The 25,645-nt window shown below is 46.3% G+C and overlaps 1 protein-coding gene across 3 annotated transcripts in view; it reads right to left on the reverse strand.

Annotated features, from left to right (window-relative positions):
- STX8 (syntaxin 8) overlaps positions 1-25,645 on the reverse strand; it is a 293,197-nt gene that overhangs the window by 222,244 nt on the left and 45,308 nt on the right. For all 3 annotated transcript variants that reach the window (XM_075560921.1, XM_075560923.1, XM_075560922.1), the window contains exon 5: positions 9,910-10,034. In XM_075560921.1, coding sequence (XP_075417036.1) covers positions 9,910-10,034 — 125 coding nt within the window. The remainder of the gene's footprint in view (positions 1-9,909; positions 10,035-25,645) is intronic.

The following is a 25,645-nucleotide window of genomic DNA, read 5'->3' on the forward strand; positions in this document are numbered from 1 at the left end:
CAGGACTAATAACCCTCAACACAAACCTCAACCTCTTCTAACAAGAGACCAGAAGAACTAGATAATGCAATGAGGGAATTGGGACCAACTTGAGAACTTTGGCACAGGGAATTCACAGGCTATCAGAAATAGAGAAGGACACATACACAGAGGAGGCACAAATTGACAAATGGGATATACTGAAGATAAAACAGCTGTGTATATCAAAAGAATTCACCAAGAGAGTAATAAGAGAGTCCATGGACTGGGAAAACATCTTTAGCAATGACACATCAGACAAAGGCCTTATTACTAAAATCTACAATACTCTGCTAGCCTCCAAAAAGAAAAAATCTAGTTGCCTACTTGAGAGATGGGCAAGGGACTTGAACAGAAGTTTCACACGGGCAGAAATCCAAATGGCCAACAAACATATGAGAAAATGTTCCCGATCTTTAGCCATAAGAGAAATGCAAATTAAAACAACAATGAGGTACCACCTAACACCCTCAAAGGTAGCCCAATTCAAAAAATCAGAAAGCAACAAGTGTTGGAGGGGCTGTGGGGAGACAGGAACTCTCATCCACTGCTGGTGGAGCTGTAGGTATGTACGACCACTATGAAAATCAATCTGGCGATATCTAAAACAGATGGAAATCGAGTTACCATACGACCCAGCAGTCCCCCTACTGGGCATAGCTGAAACTCAGGTGGGGACAGAGCATGATAGTGGGACAGGAGGAAAGTCAAGGGAAATAGAGGAAAGAGCTACGAGGCAAAGGGCATTTATAGAGGTCTAGACAAAGACATGTACATATGCAAATATATATGGATGGGGAAATAAATCTATGTGTCTATATTTATAGGTTTAGTATTAAGGTGGCAGAAGGACCTTGGGCCTCTACTCAAGCACTCCCTCAATGCATGAATAATTTTTTCTAATAAATTGGCATTCTATGATGCTCACCCTCCCGACACAACCGCTAAAGCCAAAGCGGGTGAACAAGCAAATGTGATGAAGAAAGCTGATGGTGCCCGGCTATCAAAAGAGATAGCATCTGGGGTCTTAAAGGCTTGAAGATAAACAAGCAGCCATCTAGCTCAGAAGCAACAAAGCCCACATGGAAGAAGCACACCAGCCTATGCGATCATGAGGTGTCGAAGGGATCAGGTATAAGGCATCATCAAAAAAAAAAATCTTACCATAGTGAATGAAGGGGGAAGTGCAGAGTGGAGACCCAAAGCCCATTTGTCAGCCACTGGAGATCCCCTCAAAGAGGGGTCTAGGGGAGGAGATGAGTCAATCAGGGTGCGATGTAGCACCGATGAAGAATACAGCTTTCCTCCAGTTCCTAAATGCTTCCTCCCCCCCAACTATCATGATCCGAATTCTACCTTGCAAGTCTGGATAGAGCAGAGGTTGTACACTGGTGTAGATAGGAGCTGGAGGCACAGGGAATCCAGGGCGGATGATACCTTCAGGACCAGGGGTGTGAGGGGCGATACTGGGAGGATAGAGGATGAGTGAGTTGGAAAGAGGGAAACAATTACAAGGATCTACATGTGACCTCCTCCCTGGGGAACAGACAACAGAAAAGGGGTGAAGGGAAACATCAGACAGGGCAAGATATGACAAAATAATAATTTATAAATTATCAAGGGCTTATGAGGGGGGGGAGCGGGGAGGGAGGGGGAAAAAGAGGACTTGATGCAAAGGGCTTAAGTGGAGAGCAAATGCTTTGAAAATGATGAGGGCAAAGAATGTACAGATGTGCTTTACACAATTGATGTATGTATGGATTGTGATCAGAGTTGTATGAGCCCCTAATAAAATGTTTTTTAAAAAAAGAGCTAGATGGTGCCCAACTACCACCAACAACCATTCTGACCAGGTATGCAACCGAAGGGTTTGGACAGAATGACAAAAAAGTTAAAACAAAACTTAAATTACTTATTAAAAAAAGCCAGACCTACTGGACCAACAGAGACTAGAAGAACCCCTGAGACTACAGCCCTAATATACCCTTCAAACTGTGTTGGAGCCAGTTTGGCAAGCCACTTTCAGCTGGAATAAAAAGGTGGTTTATAGAAGAAACAGTATCGCCTGTGAATAATGTGCTCCCACAAACAATGAGCTACACGAGACCAAACCAAACTGTCAACATTGACCGGGAAGAAAAGCTGAGAGGCAAGGGAGGGGAAGAGCCGAGAACGACGGGAAGGGAACAAACAGAATGGAAGAAAGTGAGAATGCTGGCATTCTGCAGAGACAGTGCCCTACAGTGTGTCACAATGTGCACAAAAATGGTCACAGAGGAAGCTGATCTGCCACGCAAACTTTCACTAAACCCAATAAAATAGCACTTTAAAAAATGATAAGAAAAAAAGAAAATCTGAATACTAATTAGAGTCTGGAGAAAATTTATAAATTGTCATGCATTTTTAAAAAGTAAATAATATGTGTTCACCACCAATCACCACCACCCCCCCCCCAAAAAAAAAACTCCAGCAGACACCACCACCACCACCAGCACCATCATTTCGTTGATCCTGACTCATAGGGACCCTGTAGGACAGAGGAGCACTGACCATTTGGGGTTCTGAGGCTGTAAATCTTTAAGGGAGCAGACAGCCCTGTCATTTCCCCATGGAGTAACTGGTGACGCTGAACTACTGGCCTTGTGGTTAGCAGCAGCCTTTGTGATCCACTCTGCCACCAGGGCTCTCTAAAACCCTAGATGGGGTAAGTTATGAAGAGCCTCATAAACAGAGACCTAGTGACTACAGGGGGGCTGCTATTTCACAATTTCTCCAAGGAACCTCCTTCATTTCTCCAGCAACCTGACTCAGTAAGTCTGAACGGATCCAAAGGGAAAAGGAGCCCAGGTGGAGCTCAGCAGTCACCCTGAGGCCAGAAGAGCCCTAACTGGCCAACGTGACTGGAGTCTGTATGACAGCGTACCAGAGAGGCCACTTTGAGTCTAGGGAGTGCTGACCTGGCCACTCAAGTAAACGACTTCAGCGGGGGAAAGAAGCCACCAAAGGGTTGGAGGAAATGATTTTTCTGAGCTCGCAGAGTTCTCATTCCCACCAACCAGGTCGCTCGGAATTCACAAAGCAGCAAGGAAGAGTGCTCAGATTGGTTTGGGCTCTGTTTATAAGGTAAATGACCCCTACATTGGGGTCAGCAACTGTTTACTGTAAAGAGCCAGAGAGTAAATATTTTAGGCTTTGACAGTGATACAGTCTCTAAGATGACCACTTGACTCAGCCATTGTGGCAGGAAAGAGGCCAGAGCCAGTCTGTAAATAAATAAGAGTGTCCATAGTCCCACAACATTTTATTTATGGGCTCTAAATTTTGACCTTCATGCAGTTTTTCCAAGTCACAAAATATTCTTCTTTTGATCACTTTTCAAGCGTTTTAAAAAGGTTAAAGTCACTCGTAGTTTACAGACCATACACAAGCAGGTGGTGAGGCCGGATTGGGCCCACGGACCTGCACCACATGTAATGCTGCTCTGATCAGCCTTCCAGGCTAAGACCCAAATGACTCAGCAAGAGATCTCGACACGCTCTCTAGGAACGCAAAAATACCCGACAGTGAACAGTGCACGCCAGGATATAGAACAATGGAATTCAAATGACAGACAAATGAATCCATTGAAACTAACCCAGACATGAAACAGATGAGAACTTTAGTAGCGAAGAACAGCCAAGCGGTCACTCTCACTCTACTCCGTGTGTCCAAGCAGCCCGAGGGTGAGGCGATGCCAAGCAGAAAGGCAGCAGAAGATGCTTTTAGAAGACTCAAAGTGAAATTCAAGAAATGGAAAATACAATGTCTGAGAAGACAATGACGGAAAAGATTTGACGGCAGGTGGAAATTGCAGAAGATTAGTGCACCTGAAGGCAAAGCAATAGAAACTACCCAAAATGAAAGACAGGAAATAAAAAAAAAACACTTTTTTTTAAGAGACAGAATAAGCTATCAGAAATTTTCAAGTGCCCTGATATACATATATAATTGGAGCCCCTGACGTGCGCAGGCATGAAAAGATGTTCCACATCAACTGCCGTCAGAGAGATGCACATCAAAGTCACAGTGCGATCCCACTTAACTCCAACCAGAATGGTTACAATTTTAAAAGAGGGGAAAATCACATATTGGCATACCAAACCACACTCAAAGCCATCAAGTCGACTCCAAGCCCTAACAACCCTGTAATGCCTAGAAGAGCTGCCCTGTGGACTTGTGAGGCTGTTACTCTTCTGGAAGGAGAAAGACTCATCGTTCTGCCGCAGGGGAGCAGGTGGTTTCGAACAGCGGATCTTGCAGCTAGCAACCCAACGTGTAAACCACCACTGATTGCGCCCAGGGCTCCTAGAGGCTGACGGAGATGTGGGTATATTGGGCCCTGTGTCCACTGCCGGTTGGGATGCTTACAATAGAACAGCCGTTGTAGAAAACAGGGCTGCGACTCTGCACGAGACTCAAAGCAGAGCTGCCCCGAGACACAGCAGCCCCACTGGTAGGAATGCGCCCAAGGGTCACGAAAGCGGTAAAAGAGCAGACATACGAACGGCACTGTTCACTGCGGTGAAGTTGTTGCCAAAGGTGGAAGAATCTAAATGCCCATCAGTGAGTGGAGGAAGTCACAAAATGTGACCCCTATGTACAACAGCATACTACTCGGCCAGAAAGAAAGGAAATCATGATTGAACATGGACAGAGCTCGAGGACAGAGGCTGAGTGAAGCGAGTTAATCACACAGGGACAATGACATGCCCTCACTTCTGTAAGACAAATATGGACAAAGCTATAGAATCCCAAGTGCTGGTTACCAGGGACAAAGAGGGGCTATTACTGATGGAGTTGCTGTATATGAGATTAGGAAAATGCACGGATTGAGGCAGAATTACATAGTGATTCTCGCAATTATTAATAAGCTATGTGGCAGGAAAAGGGTAAACCTGCAAAAGTTGTATGACAGACCTATTTACGACAAAAAAGTAAGAAGTTAAGACTACTTTTGTACACCCAACACGTCAGATTAGGTAGGTTCTGTGGTTTGGCGGTCTGAAGTTCTAGTGATCTGAAACATCCTCATGGATTGACTCAATGATGTGCTCAGTGGTCTACTCTACCTCCTACTTCATTGTGTAGGGTCTGCGGTCTGAAAAGCTGGCAAGAAGTCACACAAGGCACACTAATTGGTGCGTATTCACCTAAAGCAAGAAGAAGAGTCAGGGGTAGGGGCAGAATGTGAGATGTGTGGCTAGCTGCCACCAGGCTGAGTGGGGCCTGGCAGCCCTTACTGAACCTTTCGAACAAAAATTCCAGAGAATAATCTAGATCAAAAGGGATTCCTCCGAATTTCAAATTCTCAATGACTCTAGACTTTCTAAGAGCCATGCAGGGTGGATGAACCACTAACACTACTGCTCTGAAAGAAAATTAAATTTTTAAACCAAAAATATCTCCTTAAGTTATCTTAAAGCTGACCAACAGCAGCTAGTAATGAAGTCTGTGTTGAATATGATGCTATATTAAGAAGTATCCATATGGGATCAAATTGAGAACAACAACTCAGAAGACTTGACAGGACCCTTAGCGAGCACGGAGTCTGTGTTCATGAGGGATGGCTCAGAGAAGGAGAGGGCAAAGGTCAATCAACGTGTCGAATATAATCAATGTCACTGAATTGTACACAGAGAAACCATTGAATCGGTATCTGTTTTTCTGTGTATATTCTCCACATCATCAGCAAAATAAATTCTTCTAAATGTACTAAAAGGGGAAAACATGTAAAAGAAAGTCTGTCTGGCCTATAAAAGGTAAAAGAATTCATTATCAACAGACCTGTTCTACGGGGCACATTAAAAATGTCCATCAAGCAGAAGTAAAATGATAAATGGAAAACAACATCTACACAGAGGAATAGAAAGCACCCAAAAATGATAATTTTGTGGTTACTTGCAAAAGAATTTGGCTTTTAACATGTAAATGTCTTTAAAAGATAAAAGATTGCCTAAAGCCAAAATAGTAACATTGTATTGTGAAATCAAATGAAGATTGATATCCTAGGCATTAGTGATCTAAAATGGACTGGTACTAGGCCATTCTGAATCTGACAATCCTATGGTTTACTCTGCCAGGATGGACAAATTCAAAAGGCATGGTGTCACGTTCCTCTTCAAAAAGAACACCGCTCTGAGATCTATCTTGAAGCACACTGGCTGTCTGTGATGAGACCATATCATATGGTCAAGAACCAGCAGTAGAAAAAAGAAGTCCAAGCTGCATTGAAGGCATTAGCGGAAAACAATAATCCAGGAATCGACAGACTACAAAGTGAAATGTCCCAACAAGCTGACACAGCACTACAAGCACTCACTAGTTTCCATCAAAATATCTGGAAGGCGGCTACCTGACCAACCAACTGGACGAGATCCTTATTTGTGCCCCTTCCAAAGAAGGTGATCCAAGAGAATACGGAAAATGTCACACAATAGCAAAAAGACCACAGGCAAGTACAATTTTGCTAAAGATAGGTCAAAAACACTTACAGCAATACTTTCACTGGAAGCTACCGAACATTCAAGCCAGCTTCAAAGGAGGGTGTGGGGCCAGGGACATCACTGCTGACATCACAAGGATCTTGGCTGAGAGAAAACACCACGAGAACGTAAAGCACTTGTGCTGAGTGTAAAGGTATCCCACTGTGCGGACCGCACGAAGGAAGCTATGGAAGCACTGCAGAGGGTAGGAATTCGAGACCACTTAACTGTGCTCGTGACAAACCTGCAGACCGACCAAGAAACAGCCTTTCCAACAGGAATAGTGAGCTTTGGGCATATCTCCTTTACCAACTTACTCAATCTGAATGCTAAGCAATTATGCAGGCAGCTGAACCAGACGAGGACGAACTCGGGATGGGAGGAAGGCGCCTTCGCAACCTGCAAGATGCAGACAACAGGACTTTCCTGTTGAAAGTAAGAAGGATAGGGTACTTGCTAACAAAGATCATGAGGACTAAGATGTGCCTGACCCAAGCCTTGGTGTTCCAGTTGCCTCCTATGCACGTGAAAGTTGGACACTGAACAAGGAAAACCAAAGAAGGATCGATGTGTGTGAAGTGTGGAGCTGACAAAGAAGGATGGTGAGCCTTCGTCTTACATGCTTAGGACATGTTATCAGGAGACGAGTCCCTGCAGAAGGACATCCTGCTCGGCAAAGTTGAGGCGCAATGGAAAAAAGAAGACCCCCGACAAGTTGGATCGGCACAGTGGCTGCAGCAACGAGCTCCGGCACAGGAGCAATTGTGAGGACGGTGCAGGGCCGGGCAGTGCTTCATTCTGCTGTGCAGAGGTTTGCTATGGCTCAGAACTGAGTCCGTGGCACCTAACCAACGAAGATCGGAGCCTACACCCTTCAGTATGGACCTACACCAGTCAATATGAAGAAAGCAAAAATCCTCACAACAGAACCAAAACACAACATCACAATAAATAAAGAAAAGACAGAAATGGTCAAGAGTTTCATTTTACTTGGATCCACAAGCAGCCCTCATAAAAGCAACAGTCGAGAAATCATATGACAGCTTGCAGTGAACAAATCTGCTGCACAAGGCCTTTGAAAGTGTCCACGAGCGGAGAGGTCACTGTAAGGATTAGGGGCGCTTGAGGCAAATCACAGTATGTTCAGTTGGCTCAGATGCATGTGAAAGTCGGACCAAGTATGAGAAGATGCAGCAAAGAGTTGCTACATTTAAAGTATGCTGTTGACCAAGAACATTGAAAGTGCTATGAAATGCCAGAAGAAAAAAACCAAGTCTGTCTTGAACGAAGTACAACTAGAAGTGAGAGGACGACACTTTATCTCATATACTTTGGACATGTTATCAGGAAAGACCAGTCCCTAGAGAAGGAAATCGTGCTTGGCAATGTAGAGAATCCGCAGAAAGCAAGAAGAAAGGCAAACTGTCACTGAGAGGGGTTGACAGAGTGGCCACAGCACGGAGCTCAAACACAACATTAAGGATTGTGAGGCTGGTGCAGGACCGGGCAGTGTCTCACTCTGTCGCCACAGGACCGACCCAATGGCTCTTAATTCACCACGGACTTCAGAACCGTCGACCTTTTGGTTCGCAGCCAACTGCTTTAACAACTGTGCCATCAGGGCTACAGATAAACTAGGAGTGAAAACTGCGCTCCTTTAAACCATCAATTACCCAGACACAAGATGAGGAGGCAAGGAGAGGCAGGGAAGCTCAGCAGACGGCCCTCTGGCGGGTGAGGTGGCTGGCAATGGTTGAGAGTGCTGACGCACTGCCAGGATAGTAGCCAGCGCCACCAAGCAGTCTGAGTATTTAAACATACCGGCATCAAAAATGTCCACGACACACACTGCGTCCAAAAATAAGCTGTAAAATAATATGTAATCACGGCCCCATTCGTACAGACGCATGTGTTAGTGACTGCACACAGAAACGCAGCCAGGGGACTACATATGGTCACCCCGATGGTTGGAGATTGCAGAAGGAATGAGGCAAGCTTTTCTTTGTCCATAGCTCCATCCTGTCTGAGCTTTATATAAAAACCAGGCCTTGTTTCTGAAACCTACAAGGTAGGGGGAAATTTTTTAAAAAACTAATTGGCAGGCTTATAAAAACTATGCAAATGACCAGCAAGTACATGAAAATGTTCCATGCCATATGTCATTAGGGAAAAGTCAATCAATACCACATCGAGGTGCTACTTCATCCCACCCCAACAAACCAACACCTCGCTGCCACTGCGTCAATGCTGACTCATGGCGACCTACAGGGCACGGCAGAACTGCGCCTGGACGTTTCTGAGACTGACACGCTACAGGAAGGAGACAGATCTGCCTTTCTCCCGAGGCGGAGCTGATGGCTTCAAACTGCTGTCCTCGCAGTTAGCAACCACTAAGCCACCAGACCTTCCATCCACGAGGATGGCTGTGATCAGAAAACAGAGACAACGAATGTGGGGAAACTGAGACCCTCATCCGTGGGTAGTGGGATTGCAAATCGATGCGGCTACTGGGAAAAGCAGTTGGGCGGTTCTCCCAAATGTTAAACACTGCACGTGAAGGATCTGAACGCAGGGACACGGGTAGCTACTTGCACCCCAGTGCTCACTGTGCAACAGGACAAGCTGTGGCAGATCCAGAGGAGGCAAACGCCATCACTGCACCATTGTCCAGTCCCAGAGAGCAATGAAGTCTTGATCCATGCGATGGCATGGACGCACCGGAAGACATACCGAGGGAAACAAGGCAGGTGCAAACGAGCAAAAAGCACATGGTCTCGCTGACACATCTCGCGAGCAGGCAGATAGGTTGGAGGCTACCAGGGGACGGGCGGAGGAGAAAACGGCAAGTGACTGCACAGGACGCGCCGAGTTCCTATTAGAGGTGCCACTCAGCGAGGCTGGAAGCAGGGAGTGGTGCCGGCTGCACCAGCATGTGATGAACCTAAGTGAAGGCAAGGAATTGCACACATGCAGCAATGGGGACAAGGCAAATGCCAGTAGGTTTAATGGACTTAAAGGAAAAAGCCAAATTGATTTATTTTAATATAAGAAAAAAGGATGGAGTCTTGTGCTCAGAGAACCATTCTTAGTGGTGGAGAGACAGGAGGGGCACATCCACCGGAGTCCCCTGGGCAGATCCGATTCCACCCCACTCTCCCATGTGCTCACTCTCCCAGTGAGAAAGTCAGCAAGCTCCCTCAAGGCCGAAGGGCAGCTGTCTCAGCCCCACGTATACTGGGGCACAAAAACATCAAGGGCTTTGCAAGACCAACAGCTTTCACTCCAATTTTCCATGGGGATGAGGAATATTCACGGTTGGAGGCAAACTCTGGCGGGGTTTCTGAAGCCACATTCCACAGAGTATCAGTACCTTGGATAATTCTCTGCTGCTGTTGCCGGATTTCGTTGAAACCTAAGCCTCGAGTCTCCTCCGACTCCTCAAGGAGCCACGGGCTGGGCGCTGGGCGCTGAGCTCCCCCAGTCAGAAGGCTGGACCTACGAACAATATTACAGGTGTTACACATCGCACACACAAAAACCTAGCTCACTTGCAAATGATTCCCACAGGTGCAGAAGCGGCCAGCCTCGCAGGCTTCGTAACGGCAATTCAACCACGATTTACTGCGTGCTTAGTTTATGCCAAAAACTGTGTCGGTGCTGGAAGAGATTCAGGAATGAATAAGGTACAAACCTGGTCCCCGAGAGGATACTAGGCTGCTAAGAAGCCGTGGCAACATCCATAAACTCTTACCAACCCTCACCGACGCAGCTGAGTCGCTCATTACGGAAGAGGATGGTTAACTTAAGTTCTTAAATTTCAAAAAACAGGGATGAAAGGAAGTGACCTTTTTATTAGCACAAAATTGGCCTCACAGCCACAGGCCACCAATGGCAGCAGTGTCATTTCTCAAGCAGATGCAGTGTCGTGACAGCAGGTCCTAGCCTGAGAAACGACGGCGTCATTTTATGTCCCGCATTCAAGAGTATTTGTCCAGGAAGAGATGTGTGCAGGGCTTCACATTTCATTTTTAGAAGACAGCGAACATTCAAAACATAATAAACCATGGTGCACTGTCCCTCTTAACCGATACTCTCTTGAGCGTCTCCCATGTCCCCCGTGGCAGCTGCTGGTATCCTCGCTGTCAGAGGGAGCGGAAAGAGGCGTTTGCCTGCCTCTGCCCACAGTATGTTTCTAAGACTCGTCTCATCCTGAGGATCTCCTTTCCTGGCCCCACTTGCTCCCTCTCCGTCCCCGCTGCAAGGATCACCTTGTCCATTAAAGCATCTCTGACCACTTCAACCCAGACATGGGCACCTCAGATACTCTGGGCATAAAAATATCAATGATGATGATAATGCTGACAGAGTGGTGGCTGTAATGGTGAGCAGGCTGTATTAGTCTGGGTAGACTCGTGAAACAAATCCATAGAAACTCATATGTGTATAAGAGAGAGTTTTATATAAAGGGTAATTGTATATTAAGAAAGTATCCCAACCCAGTCTAGTCCAAGCCCATAAGTCCAATATTAGTCCATATGCCCAATACCGATCTATAAAGTCCTCTTCAAACTCACAAAACACATGCAATGATGCCGAATGCAGGATGATCACAGGCCAGTGGGTAGAAAGTGTTTGGATCCAGTGGCAGTAAAAGCATCTCAGCACTGGCAGGGGTATCCACGTGGCTTCTCCAGCACCCAACCCTGCATCAGGGTAGGTCCATGTGGCTTCTCCTTTGGAATGTCTTGCAGGAAGTGAGCAGAGAGAGAGTCTGTCCCACCTCCAAGGATGCAATACCGGAGTTTCCCAGAATCCTCAGGAGGAGGCCAAGCCCACACAGAGGCCTCACTGTCTATGACCCGACTGACAGACTATAGACTCCACCCCTTCACTCTTAATCCACTCAAGTCCCAAAATGACACCAGATTATGCAACTACCACACACATTAAGTCTTTGTCATCTTTGAGTTATACGTATATGGACCTACTCATACCTCAGTTGCTTTTTCCTATCCCTTTCGACATTTCTTATATAGAAATAACTGATGCCTTATGGCTTCACTTATTTTCCCCCAACGGTTTCATTGGTACGTAGTTCACATACCCTGCAATTCAAAAGTTCAATCATATCAAGGAGAATTGTGCGATCATCGCCACATCAATTCTTGGGCATTTCCCCCCCCACCCACCATGTCACAGTGCCTATGAGTTATGCAGTCACAGTCCGTTTTGATGCCCCCCTCCTGATTTCATGATTTACTCCCCAAATCCCTTTCCCTCCCTATCACCCATGCCTCACCCATCTGTATTTCCTATAACCCTTTGCATCAGTTATTACCATTATGCATCCACTCCTCATGATCCAACAGAAAACAATACAAAACAAAATCAGACTAAGGTGGTAAGGACAAAGTCATAATGGCACAAAGCCCAAAATACAAATAATGTGTAAAAAGGAAAAAAAACCATCAACATTCAAAAAGCCAAGGAAGAAATTTCTTCCATGGACCCAGTACAGGATACTTGCACCCAGAACAATTTCTAAAGGGTCAAGTCTATAGGGAGGCCAACTGGCCAAATATCCAGTTCCATCCGGCGTAATCAGGATGACAAGGGTCTCTGCCTGGCAGAGAGCGGATCTGCCAGTGGCTCAGTCTGACCAGGTACTCAGCAGGTGGGTTTGGGGCTCCCTCCATCCCCCATAGCCCTCCACAATTAGGTGCTCACAGTTTTAGCTCTGATACTTTTCCCTGCGTCATATTCAAATTTTGTAATTGTCATCTTTGGATCACACAAGCTGGTGCGCTTCTTCCATGTGGACTTAAAGTTGAGTCCTCACTTAGATGGCTGCTTGCTTGAGTACAAGCCTCTAAGACCCCAGACAGCGGGTACCATCTGCTCTCTTCACCACACTAAGTGGTGGCACCCTTATCTTCAGTGATCATTTCATTTCATTAAGCTCCTTCTCATGGAGCTAGTATTTAGTGCAAGCCCAAATGAATTCCCTTTTTTAAAATGTTATGGGGTGTTCCCTTTTTACATAGACAAATTTCATGTCTACTAGCTAAAAACAAGAACTGTAAGTTATCGCTCAATCAATATGGAGTACAGAGCTAAGATTTTACACTTGAACCCTGGCTTTACTACCTACCAGCATCTCCTGAAAGGGTTTTGTGAGGACTCCACAAAAAATAAGTCATTTATTAGAAAAATACCTACTGAGCACTTAGGACGTGGCAGGCATTGCTCCCATCACCAGGAACAAAGGCGGGTGGGGGTGGAGACAACAGAATCTAAATGAAAGAGCAAGTGCCTCGGTCCTTACAAAGCATACATTCTCTTTAGAGGTCCGACTTTCATCGTGTCCAGGGGAATGATGTGTGAATGTATGCACAATGCTTAACACAGCAGCGCTTGGGAGGCAAACAAACATTCAACACACGTTCACTACTATCATGACCTGTTGTATTGTATGAAAGAGGGCACCTTTGTTGAATAGAAGAATATGTCCCAAAACAAAAATCATGGCCATCAGGTCGATTCCGACTCATAGTGACCCAAGAGGACCACGCAGAGCTTCCCCTGAACCTTTCTGGGTCTGTAAATCCTTATGAGAGTAGAAAGCCTTATCTTTCTCCCTTGGACCAGCTAGTGGTTTCAAACTGACTTTTGAGGTTAGCAGCCCCACTTATAACCCACTATGCTACTAGGGCTCCCAGGTCCCCAAAAGACATATCAATGTCATGTTTGGTTTAGAACTGGAACCCCCATGGTAGAACATAGTCTATATTAAGAGGCAAACCCAGGTAAAACTGAAGGGAAATTTTTGGTTCCTTAGACTGAAAATTGAAGCACAGAGCTAGTCTACTCAAAAGCGTTAACTTGTCAACCCAAGAACGACATCTTCCCCTCTGCTCGATCTCAAGGACAGATACGTTTCTTTCATGCTTTGCTGTACTCGGTTGGCCCCAAGCACCCAAACTATCAAGGTTTCCAATCTCTTCCTTTTTATCTATCTTTGAAGGCCTGGGAAGAAAGCAATGGGAAATGGAAAGGAGGAAGGAAGTTAACCATCAAAGTGTACCCTTAATGGTGATGCCGTCCAACCTGCAGGAGACAGCCTTTGATCGAAGAGCCATGAGGGAGGTAGAGAGGCGAGCAGAAGAGGTGTGGGAGGAAGAGTGGGGGATAGCCACAGATCTATAGGCATCCAGGCTTCACAGGGGAGATACGTGCATTTACCTTTGCTGCAAAGCCCTCCATGAATGTGGTGGAGCACATGGGGGGCAGTTATGAGCACTTCTTCGCCATAACCAAGCCCCAAATGCACTGAGGCCAGAGGCTCAGACCACAGGCTCGGTGGACACCATGGCCAGGTGGCATAACAGTTCACAATGTTCTCCAGCCTATTTTGATGAGTAGCAACAAGGGTCTTCAAGCTCATGAGAGGCCATCTCACTCTACAGCCCCTCCCTATTGGTCTGTCCCTATATAGAGGAAAGAAGAAGAGTGGAAATGGAAAGACCCAAGGAAACAATTTATCCACTGGACTAAAGGACCACACAAACATCATTCTCTACAATCCTGACACCAGAACGACTAGATGGTTGTCTGGCTACCACTCCCAACGGTGCTGAGAGTACCACTCCCAACAGTGCTGAGAGTACCACTCCCAACGGTGCTGAGGGTTCCACTCCCAACGGTGCTCAGGGTTCCACTACCCATGGTGCTGAGTACCTCTACCCATGGCGCTGAGTACCACTACCCATGGTGCTGAGAGCTCCACTCCCAATGGCTCTGAAAGGGGTCACATTTGAAGGTGCTGGAGAGAGTAGGAGGAAAATGTGGAACAAAACTCAAAATCACAACATATACCAGGCTTACTGGTCAGATGGAGACTGGTGGAACCGTGGGCTATGGTCCAGACATAGTCCCTCTCTGGTCAAGACTGGATTCACCCAGTGGCTCAAATTTCAGCCAAACAATAAGCAGGTCTATAAACTCACTGTCATTGAGTTGATGCCGACTCATAATGACCCTATAGGACAGGGCAGAACAGCCCCTGTGAGTTTCTCAGACTGTAACTCTCTATTCAGGAGTGGTAAACCTCGTCTTAGTCCCACAGAGCATCTGGTGGTTTCGAACTGCTGACCTTGCAATTAGCAGCCCAATTCATAACCACTCTGCCCAACACACTTTGGAATAATCAACCATTTAAGATGAAAAAGGCAGTATTTATCCAAGGACAAAGTTCAGCAAGGTTAGGAAAGAAGGAGGAACGGAAACTGGAAACAGAGAGAAGAGGGATAATTGATGCCACATTGTAGTGATTACAAGCAAGGACATGAAGCAAAATGTGTATGGGCAGATAAAAGGAAAACTGGTTTGCTCTGTAAACTGTCACCCAATTCACAAAAAAAAAAAAAAAACTTTTTAAAAAAGCAGTCAGGGAACCACAGTATCACACACTGCTGCTGTGTTTTGAAAGGTCAAAGGCATTTCACAAGCATGATCCCATTTGAATCGTAAACAGGCCTGCATGTCAACCAAGTAGGTACTGCTGACAAGAAGACCAAGATAAAGAGACATCAAGTGACTTCTCCATGGGCTTCCTCATGGGGGCAGAGCTAAGAGGTTCCGCCACGTCTTCTGATGCTCCATAGAGGTTAGGAGACTCGTGACAGCCTGGAAGTATGGGTGAGGTTTAGGTGTGTGAGGGAGAGAGGGGGGCTCATTCTAAGAAAGGGCAAAAGCATGAACGATGCCCAAAGGGCAGCGAACGTACGCCCACTTGTATCCAGGACAAAAGTGAAGAGGGGGACAGATTATTGAGGTCTGGGAACCACCGATTAAGTGCTCAGCTACGAACCAAAAGGTTGGCGATCCGACTCCACCCAGAGGCACTCAGAAGAACGACCTGGCCCTGTTTCTGAAAGCTCCGTGTCATTGAAAACCATGTGCTCTCTTCTGGAAAGAGGCTGGAGCTCTGAATCCCAGCTCTTTCAGTCTCACGCTCATCCCGAATCTTGCCATTCGAGCTTGCCGCTGGTTCTTCCCCACCCTACAAAACCCACGCAACAACTTCCTCGGCTGTTCCCGGGCAAGTTCCGTGGTTCTCAAACCCGTGTCCTCGTCTCCGTCACTGGTGACATGCACGGGCTCAGGCCTCCGTCATCTCTCGTGGAGAACTCAGCGGCAGCTTGCTGACTGGCCTCCTGGCCCTCCCGGCCCCACCACTCTTCCGGTCACCTCACATCTCATCTCTCCAGCCCAGGTATCACACCACGCGGGCCTTACCGGCTCGAGCAGCTACAGATGGGTCAAAGCCCCAAGTAGCTCTGTGGACTCAGACCCCCACACCCTTCCAAACCCTGCTGTGCCCTCAGCGCCTTGTCCTCGTCTGCAAAGGCACCGACTTTTGCCCTCTCTCGTCATTCAAGTGTGGAGGGTCCCTGCTTCCTCACGCCCGCCCACTTGCCCGTCTGGCAAAGTTCTGTGCTCCCTAGAGCCCAGCTCACATGTCACGTGTGCTGCTGGGTCTTTCCTGTCTCTCCCCGCACTCCTCCCCTTGAATTAATCACCCTTCGGCTCCCAGGGCACTTTGTTCTCAACCCCAGCGTGGCATTTATCAAGTGGGATGGTAGCTCCGTATTGACTCCTCTGTCTCCCTTCCTGAATTACGAGCTCTGCGAGGCAAGGGGCCGCCCGACACCCAGGTGTATCTCTCCGGCACCGAAAAACAAACCAGCGATGGCACCTCGGAGCATGCTGGGGAAGAAAGTCCTGGGTAAAGGTGCAGGGAGCCGAACAGGGAAGCACAGCGCTTGTTAAGCAGGAGAGACACCACGGGAGCTTGATATTTAACACTTTTAGCCTGAGGGGTTAAAGAGAAGACTAAAATTAAAAAGCAAAACAAAACACGACATTCAATCAACTGCTGTTGTTATTGTGAAACACCAACAACGTCAGAAACCCAGGCTGCCATAGTGGCTGATAAGCATTAAGCTGCTAACCCCACGGTCCGTGGTTTGAACCCACCGTTTGCTCCACAGGAGAACGATGAGGTGTATGCTTCTGTAGAGATGAAAAGTACCACAGACCCACAGGGGCCGCCCTTCTCTGTCGGGTAAGTTCCCTGCGGGTCAGAATCGACCCCGTGGCGGTGAGAGAGAGAGAGGGGGGGCCATCGGATCTCCTAGGGTGCAATCTTTAGAGGAGCAGGCTGCCGAGTCTTTATCCTGTGGCAGCACGGAGGGGCGGGGGGTGTGTGTGTGTCAAACGGCCGGCTTTGCCCTTAGCTGCTGAGTGCGTCACCACTCTTCTTGAGGAGTTCACGTTGACATGGAGCAACCCCACGGGACAGGGCAGAACTGTCCCATACGGCTCACTTCACGGCCACAGGGCTTTCTTGGCGTGTGTCTTCCTGGGCTAGATCACCAGTCTTTCTCCTACAGAATCACTTACAGGTGACCAAGCCCTTCGCTGCTCTGCCACCAGGGCCGCCCCATGCAGTACAGAGAGCAGCAGCCACGTCCAGGCAGATGAAGAGAAGATGACACGAAGGGGAATTTTCTCAGCAAAGCCCCTGTGCAGCATAAACTCACTTTTAGAATTATAAAGGGTTTCTTCTTAGAAACCTAAGTTAAAGAAAGGAAATGCTGAATGTTCCAGGTTTGAGTTCAGGAAAGAGTAAAAAACTTTAAAATCTATCCCTTCTATCCACATTCTTTCAAGATGGAGCTGATCTAATATGGAGCCTAGGTGCTGCTGTTTGAGAAGGGTTGGGCTGCGAACCGCCAAGTCAGGGAAGAGTTGAGATGGCTTCCATGGAGCCTAGAAGCCCTGTGGGGTCGCTAGGAGTTGGGATCGACTCAATAGCAGTGGGTTGGGGTTGGGGTAGCTAATAAATGGAATTTATCAAATAAGTACCAAATGGATAAATAAATGTGCCCAATACTTAGCACACAAAGACTTTACCAAAAATTCCATGGTCACAAACCAAAACTAAACTCACTGCCATCGAGTCAATGCTGATTCATAGCGACCTTTCAAGACAGAGAAGAATTGCCTCTGTGGACTTCTGAGACTATAAATCTTTACAGGAGTAGAAAGCCTCATCTTTCTCCCACAGAGCGCCTGGTGGTTTCAAGCTGCTGACCTTGTGACTAGAAGCCCAGGTTGTAGCCAGTACACCACCAGGACTACTGTTTATGGCCACATAAAAAGACCTAAATGTACTTCTGATCAGCAAATAATTAACAATGCAAATGACCGTATCAGTGCTTTGGGGAGGAGAGAATGCACGTTTCTCAGCCGACACAACAAGTAAAGCAGGTGTCTGAGATCAGAGGGAGGCATTCTTACCGACTGGAAGCACAAATCAAACAGTGACCCTACAAAATGCTTGTTTGCTCTGAAAAAATATCCGTGTGTGAAGAGTCACAGACGGCAGGGAGGCATGCAGTTAGAAGCAAGCAGAGATATTTCTAGGGCACCAGTGACTTGTGTGGAATCTGCAAATCTCCGTAGCTAGGCTTGCCTGTAGATGTGAAAGTGCTATTATGGTAAGAAAGGAGTCATGTTTTTCGAAAGCTTTTTTCCTTTTTTTCTTGGTAGCTTCTTTCGTGACTATGAAGATGAGCAGAGGCTCGGGTTTCAATTAGAAATAGATTCTTCTGCATGAATTCTTTAAAGACAAGAAGTCAGGCAGCAATATGCAGATGGGGGTACCCAGAGAAACGGCTGCATGCAGTCAGGGAAGGAGGCCGAAAGGCTGGGGCAGTCACTCCAGGGTGAGGTGATGGGGCTCTGAACAGGGAAACAGAAAGAGGGAGTGGAGCCACATGGACCACAGACGCGGAGATTCAGAGGATAACCCTAAAAGGGCTGGTGAGTTGGGGGGATGGACATGACGTAGGGAGCTTTGGGGCACAGTGGGTTACTCACTGGCTGCTATCCACAAAGTCAACCGTTTGAAACCACCAGCCACTCTGCGAGAGATGATGCTTTCTACCCCTGAAAAGATTTGCGATGTTGGAATCCTACAGGGGCCATTCTACCCTGTCCTACAGGGTCACTGGGAGTCTAAAGCAACAACGTGGCAGTAGGGAAAGGGGAAGTTCATTGTCTTTCATGATTTTCTTAAGCTCCTTGTAAGAGCCCCAAAGGAAAACTGCTCCTTTAAGAACTGGATCTACAAAAAAGGAAACGAACATGATCTACAGATGGATGGATACCTGTAGCCACATCTGTTAGATTGCTAACATCTTTCAAGTCCGGTCCTCTGTGCTATTCCCTTCCTCGCATCCCATCCACCCATCCATCCATTTTATAAACACCCACTGAGCACCTTCTGTGTGGCTGGCACTGATCTAAGCTTGGGGATGCATAAAAGACACAAACAGCTGACCTCACAGAGCTGACACTCTAGGGATAATAAACATCAAACATGGGATACATATTTTATACATTAGATAATTTTAAAAATAAATAATCTTGGTTATTAGACCCAAATAAACAAGAACTCATATTTGGAAAGTCTCTTCCTTATAAGTCCCAGAAATCCATACAATAGCATCTTGAGACTCTACCACAATCAAGTACTTTCTCTATTTTAAACCAGTTCCATTTCCTATCACCCAGTGGTAGGGTGTGTGTGTGAAAATTTACCAGCAAGAAGTTTTAATATTAAATTAAAATCTTAACAAAACGGATCACAGAAGCTGAGAGATGGAAAAGGCCATGAGAAGTCATTGTGTTGGGCTCCAACTTGGGTTTCGGAAATCCCTGATTCCTATTCCTGAGGGTACTCCAGGCAACCTCGCATCAAGCAAACAAACCAGACAGAGACTATTCTTTCCCTCACACGTGTGCCTGCCAAGGTGCCTTACCCGCAGAGGAGGTTGGAAACACTTTGGTCCATCACCTTTAACCAAGAAGTAAGACAAACTACTGCCTGGGAAAATATGTTCAGAAACCTTTAAGAATCATACACACACACACACACACACACACACACACACACATCTTCATGTGTATATACATATACATATAAAGATAGATACAAAAGTACATATCTACGTGTGTGTGTGTGTGTAGCTTTGACAACTTCACACTCCAATAAAGACAAATGACACTTCATCAAAGAGGACATTTAGATGGTCAGCAACGCACATAAAAAGACAGTCAATCGTATTACTCATCGCAAAGTTGCACTGCAAAACTCCAATGAGGTACTATTTCACTGCGACAGGATGGCTACAAGAAGAAATGACATAACAACTGGGGGTGAGGATGTGGTGAAACTAGAACCCTTATCGATTGCTGCTGGCAGTGGAAATGGTGCGGCCACGGGGGAAGGCAAGGCTAAAATCAGAGCCATGCTAAAACCAAACTCAGTGCCGAGAGTCAAAAGCAACCCTACAGGGAAGAGCAAACGTGCGAGCCCTTCAGGCTTTGAGGCTGTGAATCCTTACAAGAGCAAACAGCCTCATCTTTCTCCTTGGGAGCAGCTGGTGGATTCAAACTGCTAACCTTGCCATGAGCAGCCCAGCATGTAATCAATCCAGTATGCCACAGGACCACCACCTGATGCAGCCATTCCATTTCTAAGAATAGACCCAAGGGACTTGAAAGCAGCAACATAAACTGACCTAACCTCACCGACATTTGCCACAGCGCTGGCCACGGTAGCCAAAAGGCACAAGCAGAATAAACGGCCATCAACAGAAAAAGGAACCAGCGCTAAATGGAGCACTGCACCGGCTGAAAGCAAAATGAAGTCCTGGCACATGCTACCACACAGCTAGAGCTGGAAGGCATGACGCGGAGTGAAATAAGCCCATCACCAGAGAGCAAATATCGCAGCATCCCACTGAAGTAAAAAGAGAAACAGGAAAATGCATAGAGACCCACGCTTACTAGTGGTGGCCAGGGGCAGAAGGCAGAGTTGCTGCTTACGGAGCACAGAGTTTCAGTTCACAGCAAGCGGAAAAACACATGAAGTGAAAAATAGTAAAGCCAGTCAGTGTCGCTGCTGTCACCATGTTGTACGTATGTAAATGTTTCACCAGCAACAATTACATGGCAAACATCCTCTTAACAATAACCAAAAAGAATCACTGCAAAAATTAATTTAAAATTTAAAAAAAAAACAGCTGCTGAGCTTGCTAATGTACAACCAACCACCTTGTGGGATTTCGTTTCTTGGTTTGGAAAGTTAGGGACCTAATATCCTATTCAGTTCTTCCCTTCTACCGCCTAGTTCACTGCATAGTGCCTGTGGTCTGTAAAGTTTGCAAGCAGTGGGTGAAGGGAGACATTGAACAGTATAAGACATGACAAAATGATAATAATTTATAAATTATCGGGGGTTCAGGAGAAGGGGCGGGGAGGGAGAGGAAAAATGAGGAGGTGATACCAAGGGCTCAAGTAGAAAACAAATGTTTTGAGAATGATGATGGCAACAAATGTACAAGTGCGCTTGACACAATGGATGGATGGATGGATGGTGGTAAGAGTTGTGTGAGCCCCCAATAAAAGTTTTTAAAAAGAAAAAGTTTGCAAGCAGCCATCCAAGTTACAACAATTAGACCCATTTGTCTGGAGCAACGGAGGAAGGGGAGAGTCAGGATCCCAGGAGGATTTGGAGCACGCGGCTAATTACATGGCTAATTGCCTTCGTAAGCAAATGCCCCCTTCGCAGGGAGACCAGAACTGGGAGCTGACCGATTACCACTGCTGGATGCTGGGCTCAAGGGTTCCATAGAAGCATCCTAATCCACAGGGAGAAAGATGGAAGATAATTTCAAAGTCTCATGGATTCTGGGCTTTCCAGAGCCATGGAGGCTGGCTGGACCCCGAGACACTCCTTGACTCTTCACCCCGAAACCCCAAATATCCCCTAAAATCTGCCTAAAGTCAAACAAGTTTACCTTAACTAATAACGAATGTCTCCCCTGAATATGTCTTTCAAGATCTCGAGGGGGATCAAATCAACTGACCAAGCCGCTCAGAAAACGATCAAAGAAACCTAGGAAGTGAGGAGGTGAGTTTCTGCCAACGAGAGGACCGACTTGGAAAAGAAGGGCGTGAAACAGTTGCAGACTGGAAGAATGGAACGAGTGCCCACACACCGTACGTGTAGAAATCGTTAGACGGGGGGGGGGGGGGGGGGGAGGGGGGTGTGGTGCTGTGTATAGCCTAAGCAACACAACAGAAAAAGAGGGGAGGGAAAATAACAACAGAAGAGGGTGGAGAACGGCTGTTAAGCGGAAAGAACTCCAGATGGATGAAGTCAGAGGTGCAGGCCACAAGCCTTCTGCCAAATACATGGAGCCTGAGCGCCCTCTGCTGGTCAGCAATTAAGGCTCAACGCTGTACACAAAATAAATGTGAAGTAATCCAAGGTCTCAACTGCTGTGAGTCCATTCCATTCAGAGAGACTCCCTAGGTATCAGATTGTAACTGTTCCCCCATCCACTTTCCAGTGGCTCATTTTACAGAAAAGTCGTTCTCTGGGTCTTTCTTCAAAGAAACCTGTAGGTGGACTAGAACCTCCAAACTTTGGTTGGCAGCCAAGCACACTCAGGTGCACAGACTGAACCATCCAACCCCCCTGCCTCCCTCACACAGTGTGGGAAATAGGGAATAGGCTCAGATATGTGACAGCACCCATGCTGTGAGGGAGCTTCTGGTCCCAGAGCTGCGCCTTTTCAACGGTCTTAGATGGTACAGTTCCATCCTGGAACACTGTCCATCTTCTTCCACTTGGCTCTTCACGAGAAAACAACGGTTACATGGCAAATCCAGCTAGGGTCCGCTGAGGCTACCAATGTGATGCTCGGAAGATGCCGGATGGCTTCAGCTCTGTTTCACGTCTGTTTCCCCGAATCAGCCTTGCGTGTGCTTCCGTTTTCACTCACGTTAAGAAATAAAGGGGAAATGCCATAAAATAGTCTATTGCTTGTGCAAATCAACACTGCCGCAGGGACAAAGATGGCAACACTAGTGAAACTCAGTGGTTGGCTGGACCAACAGAACTTATGCACACACACACACACACACACACACACTCACAAATTGACATTAAAACAATGGTTAGAGGTGGCAAGGAATAATGAGAATACATTCAGGAGGTGAAAAAGTCAAGGAACACCTGGAAAACATCATTCCCAACTTAATAACCTCACTTTTTATTATGCCAAATTCATCTAATTGATATCCTAAAATATACCGTAACAGACGGGACATTCACGCTTTCAGTCTTACTATTGCTTCCCTTGGGTGCCAGGCCCCCATCACTACCCACAGCAGCTTCTGAGACCACAGTCTTGCTCAGGCCCTCCCTATTTGTGGGGACCGCTGGTTCACAGCAGAAATGATGGCCAACACCACAGGCATCCCCCTGTGTTCCGCTTACACAATTAGGAAAAAAGATTTAAATTTGAGCCAATGTTCAACTTCAAGGGGTACCAAGATTGCCTTGTGCCCAGATCAGCTATAGATGAGAGTGGAGTTTCCATGGGAACTTTTGGTTAAGTGGGATCAAGATCCGAAGGCATTCCTTGGAAGAACCGTAAGAGAAGGTGAGACACAGCTTTACAGATATAAAATTGAAGACAAAGCACAACCGGCTACCACGCTATGGAAGTGGCCCCAAACACCAACAAACACACTCACTGCCATCGATGGATTCCAACTCACAGTGTCTCTACAGATCGAGGACTGCCCCTGTGGGTTTCTGAGACTGTACACTTGACATATAATTCATGATGAGACTATAAATCTTTATGGGAGTAGAAACCTTCATCTTTCACCTGTGCAGATAGCCAGTGGTTTCGAACAGCTGACCTTGCCGTTAGCAGCCCAACTCATAACCCACTTCACCACCAAGGCGCCTTGGAAGTGGTCCGGTCCAAGTAAAAGTCGGCCAGTCAAGAGCACAGTCATGGCAACAGTGTTTTGAATTGCTCACGGCATTTTTGCTTGTTGACTTGTTGAAGGCCAAAAGAACAACATCAGTTTATTGTGAGAATGTTTTGAAAAAGTTAGCCGGAGCTTTGGTGGAGAACACCCAGCAAAGATTCACCTGAGAGTCCTTCTCCACCAGAACAATGCTCCTGCTCATTTCTCTCATCAAGAAAGGGCAACTGCTTGGTAGGGCATAATCAAGGGTAATGTAACCAAGAGGAATTACTGAAACCCAAATGAAGGCTGAGCATGATAGTGGGACAAGAGGAAAGTCAAAGGAAATAGAGGAAAGAGCTAGTAGGCAAAGGGCATTTATAGAGGTCTAAATAAAGGCATGTACATACGTAAATATATTTATATATGAGAATAGGGAAATAGATCTATGTGCATTTATTTATACTAGTAGTTTAGTAGTAAGGTTTAGTAGTAAGGTAGCAGATAGACAAGTACTCCCTCAATGCAAGAATACTTGATTCTATTAAACTGGCATTCCATGATGCTCATCTTCCCGACACAATCGCTGAAGACAAAGTGGGTGCATAAGCAAAAGTGGTGAAAAAAGCTGATGGAGCCCAACTATCAAAATATATAGTGTCTAGGGTCCTAAAGACTTGAAAGTAAACAAGCAACTGAGAAGAAACAAAGCCCACAATTATGAAGTGCCGAAGGGATCAGGTATCAGGCATCAAAGAACAAAAAATCATTTCATTGTGTGCTCACCTCCATGATACAAACGCTGAAAACAAATGGGTGCATAAGCAAATGTGGTGAAGAAAGCTGATGGTGCCCGGCTATCAAAAGATATAGTGGCTGGGGTCTTAAAGGCTTAAAGGTAAACAAGTGGCAATCTAGCTTAGAAGCAACAAAGCCCACAGAGAAGAAGTACACCAGCCTGTGTGATCACAAGGTGTCGAAAGGATGAGGTATCAGGAATCAAAGAACAAAAAAATCTTATCACTGTGAATGAGGGGGAGTGGGACCCAAAGCCCACCTGTAGGCAACTGGACACCCCCTTTCAAAAGGTTAAGGGGAGGAGACGAGCCAGTCAGGGTGCAGTGTAGCAACAGTGAAACATACAACTTTCCTCTAGTTCATAAATGCTTTCCCCCCCCCCCCCGCCACTACCATGTTCCCAATTCTACCTTACAAATCTGGCTAGACAAGAGGATGTACACTGGTACAGATGGGAACTGGAAACACAGGGAATCCAGGATGGATGATCCCTTCAGGACCAGTGGTGAGAGTGGCGATACCAGGAGGGTGAAAGGAGAGTGGGGTAGAAAGGGGGAACCGATTACAGGGATCTACATGTAACCTCCTCCCTGGGGGACAGACAATAGAAAAGTGGGTGAAGGGAGACTTCGGACAGTGTAAGATATGACAAAATAATAATTTGTAAACTGTCAAGGGTTCATGAGGGAAGAGGGTGGGGAGGGAGGGGGGAAATGAGGAGCTGATGCCAGGGGCTTAAGTGGAGAGCAAATGTTTTGAGAATGATGAGGGTAACTAATATACAAATGTACTTTACACAATTAATGTATGTATGGATTGTGATAAGTTGTATGAGTCACCAATAAAATGATTTTTTTAAAAAAGGCAACTGTACAAGAAATTCAGCGGGATACTACCAGGCATCCCATCCACCTAACAGTCCTGATTTGGCTCCTTCTAACTTTTTGTCTGTTTCTCGATCTTAAAAAGTCTTTAAAGATTAGGCACCTATTTTTCTTCAGGTAATTTAATAATGTAAAAAAAAACAACTACATTTGGTATGGTTAAATTCACAGGACCCTCAGCTCTTTAGGGATAGACTAACTGAATAGTGTCATCACTTACAAATGTGCCTTGGCGTTGATGGAAATTGTGTTGATAAATAACACTTACTTTTTCCACTTTGACTTTTTAGCTTTCCCATTAACTTGTTAAAGTGTCCTCATTGTCCACCAGATTTGCCCCCTCATGGTGGCTGCATGCGTCCAGAGCAGAGCTGGGCTCCGTGACTTTTCAAGGCTGCGGCCTGTCAGAAGCCTTAGCACCAGGTCAGTCTTTGGAGGGGCGCTGGGTAGGTTTGACCCTTCAGCCCTTCAGCTAGTAACCCAGTGGTTGACTGTCTAGATGACTCAGGAACCCACGTA

The sequence above is a fragment of the Tenrec ecaudatus genome, chromosome 10 (genome assembly GCF_050624435.1).
Source record: "Tenrec ecaudatus isolate mTenEca1 chromosome 10, mTenEca1.hap1, whole genome shotgun sequence".
Classification (NCBI taxonomy): Eukaryota; Metazoa; Chordata; class Mammalia; order Afrosoricida; family Tenrecidae; genus Tenrec; species Tenrec ecaudatus.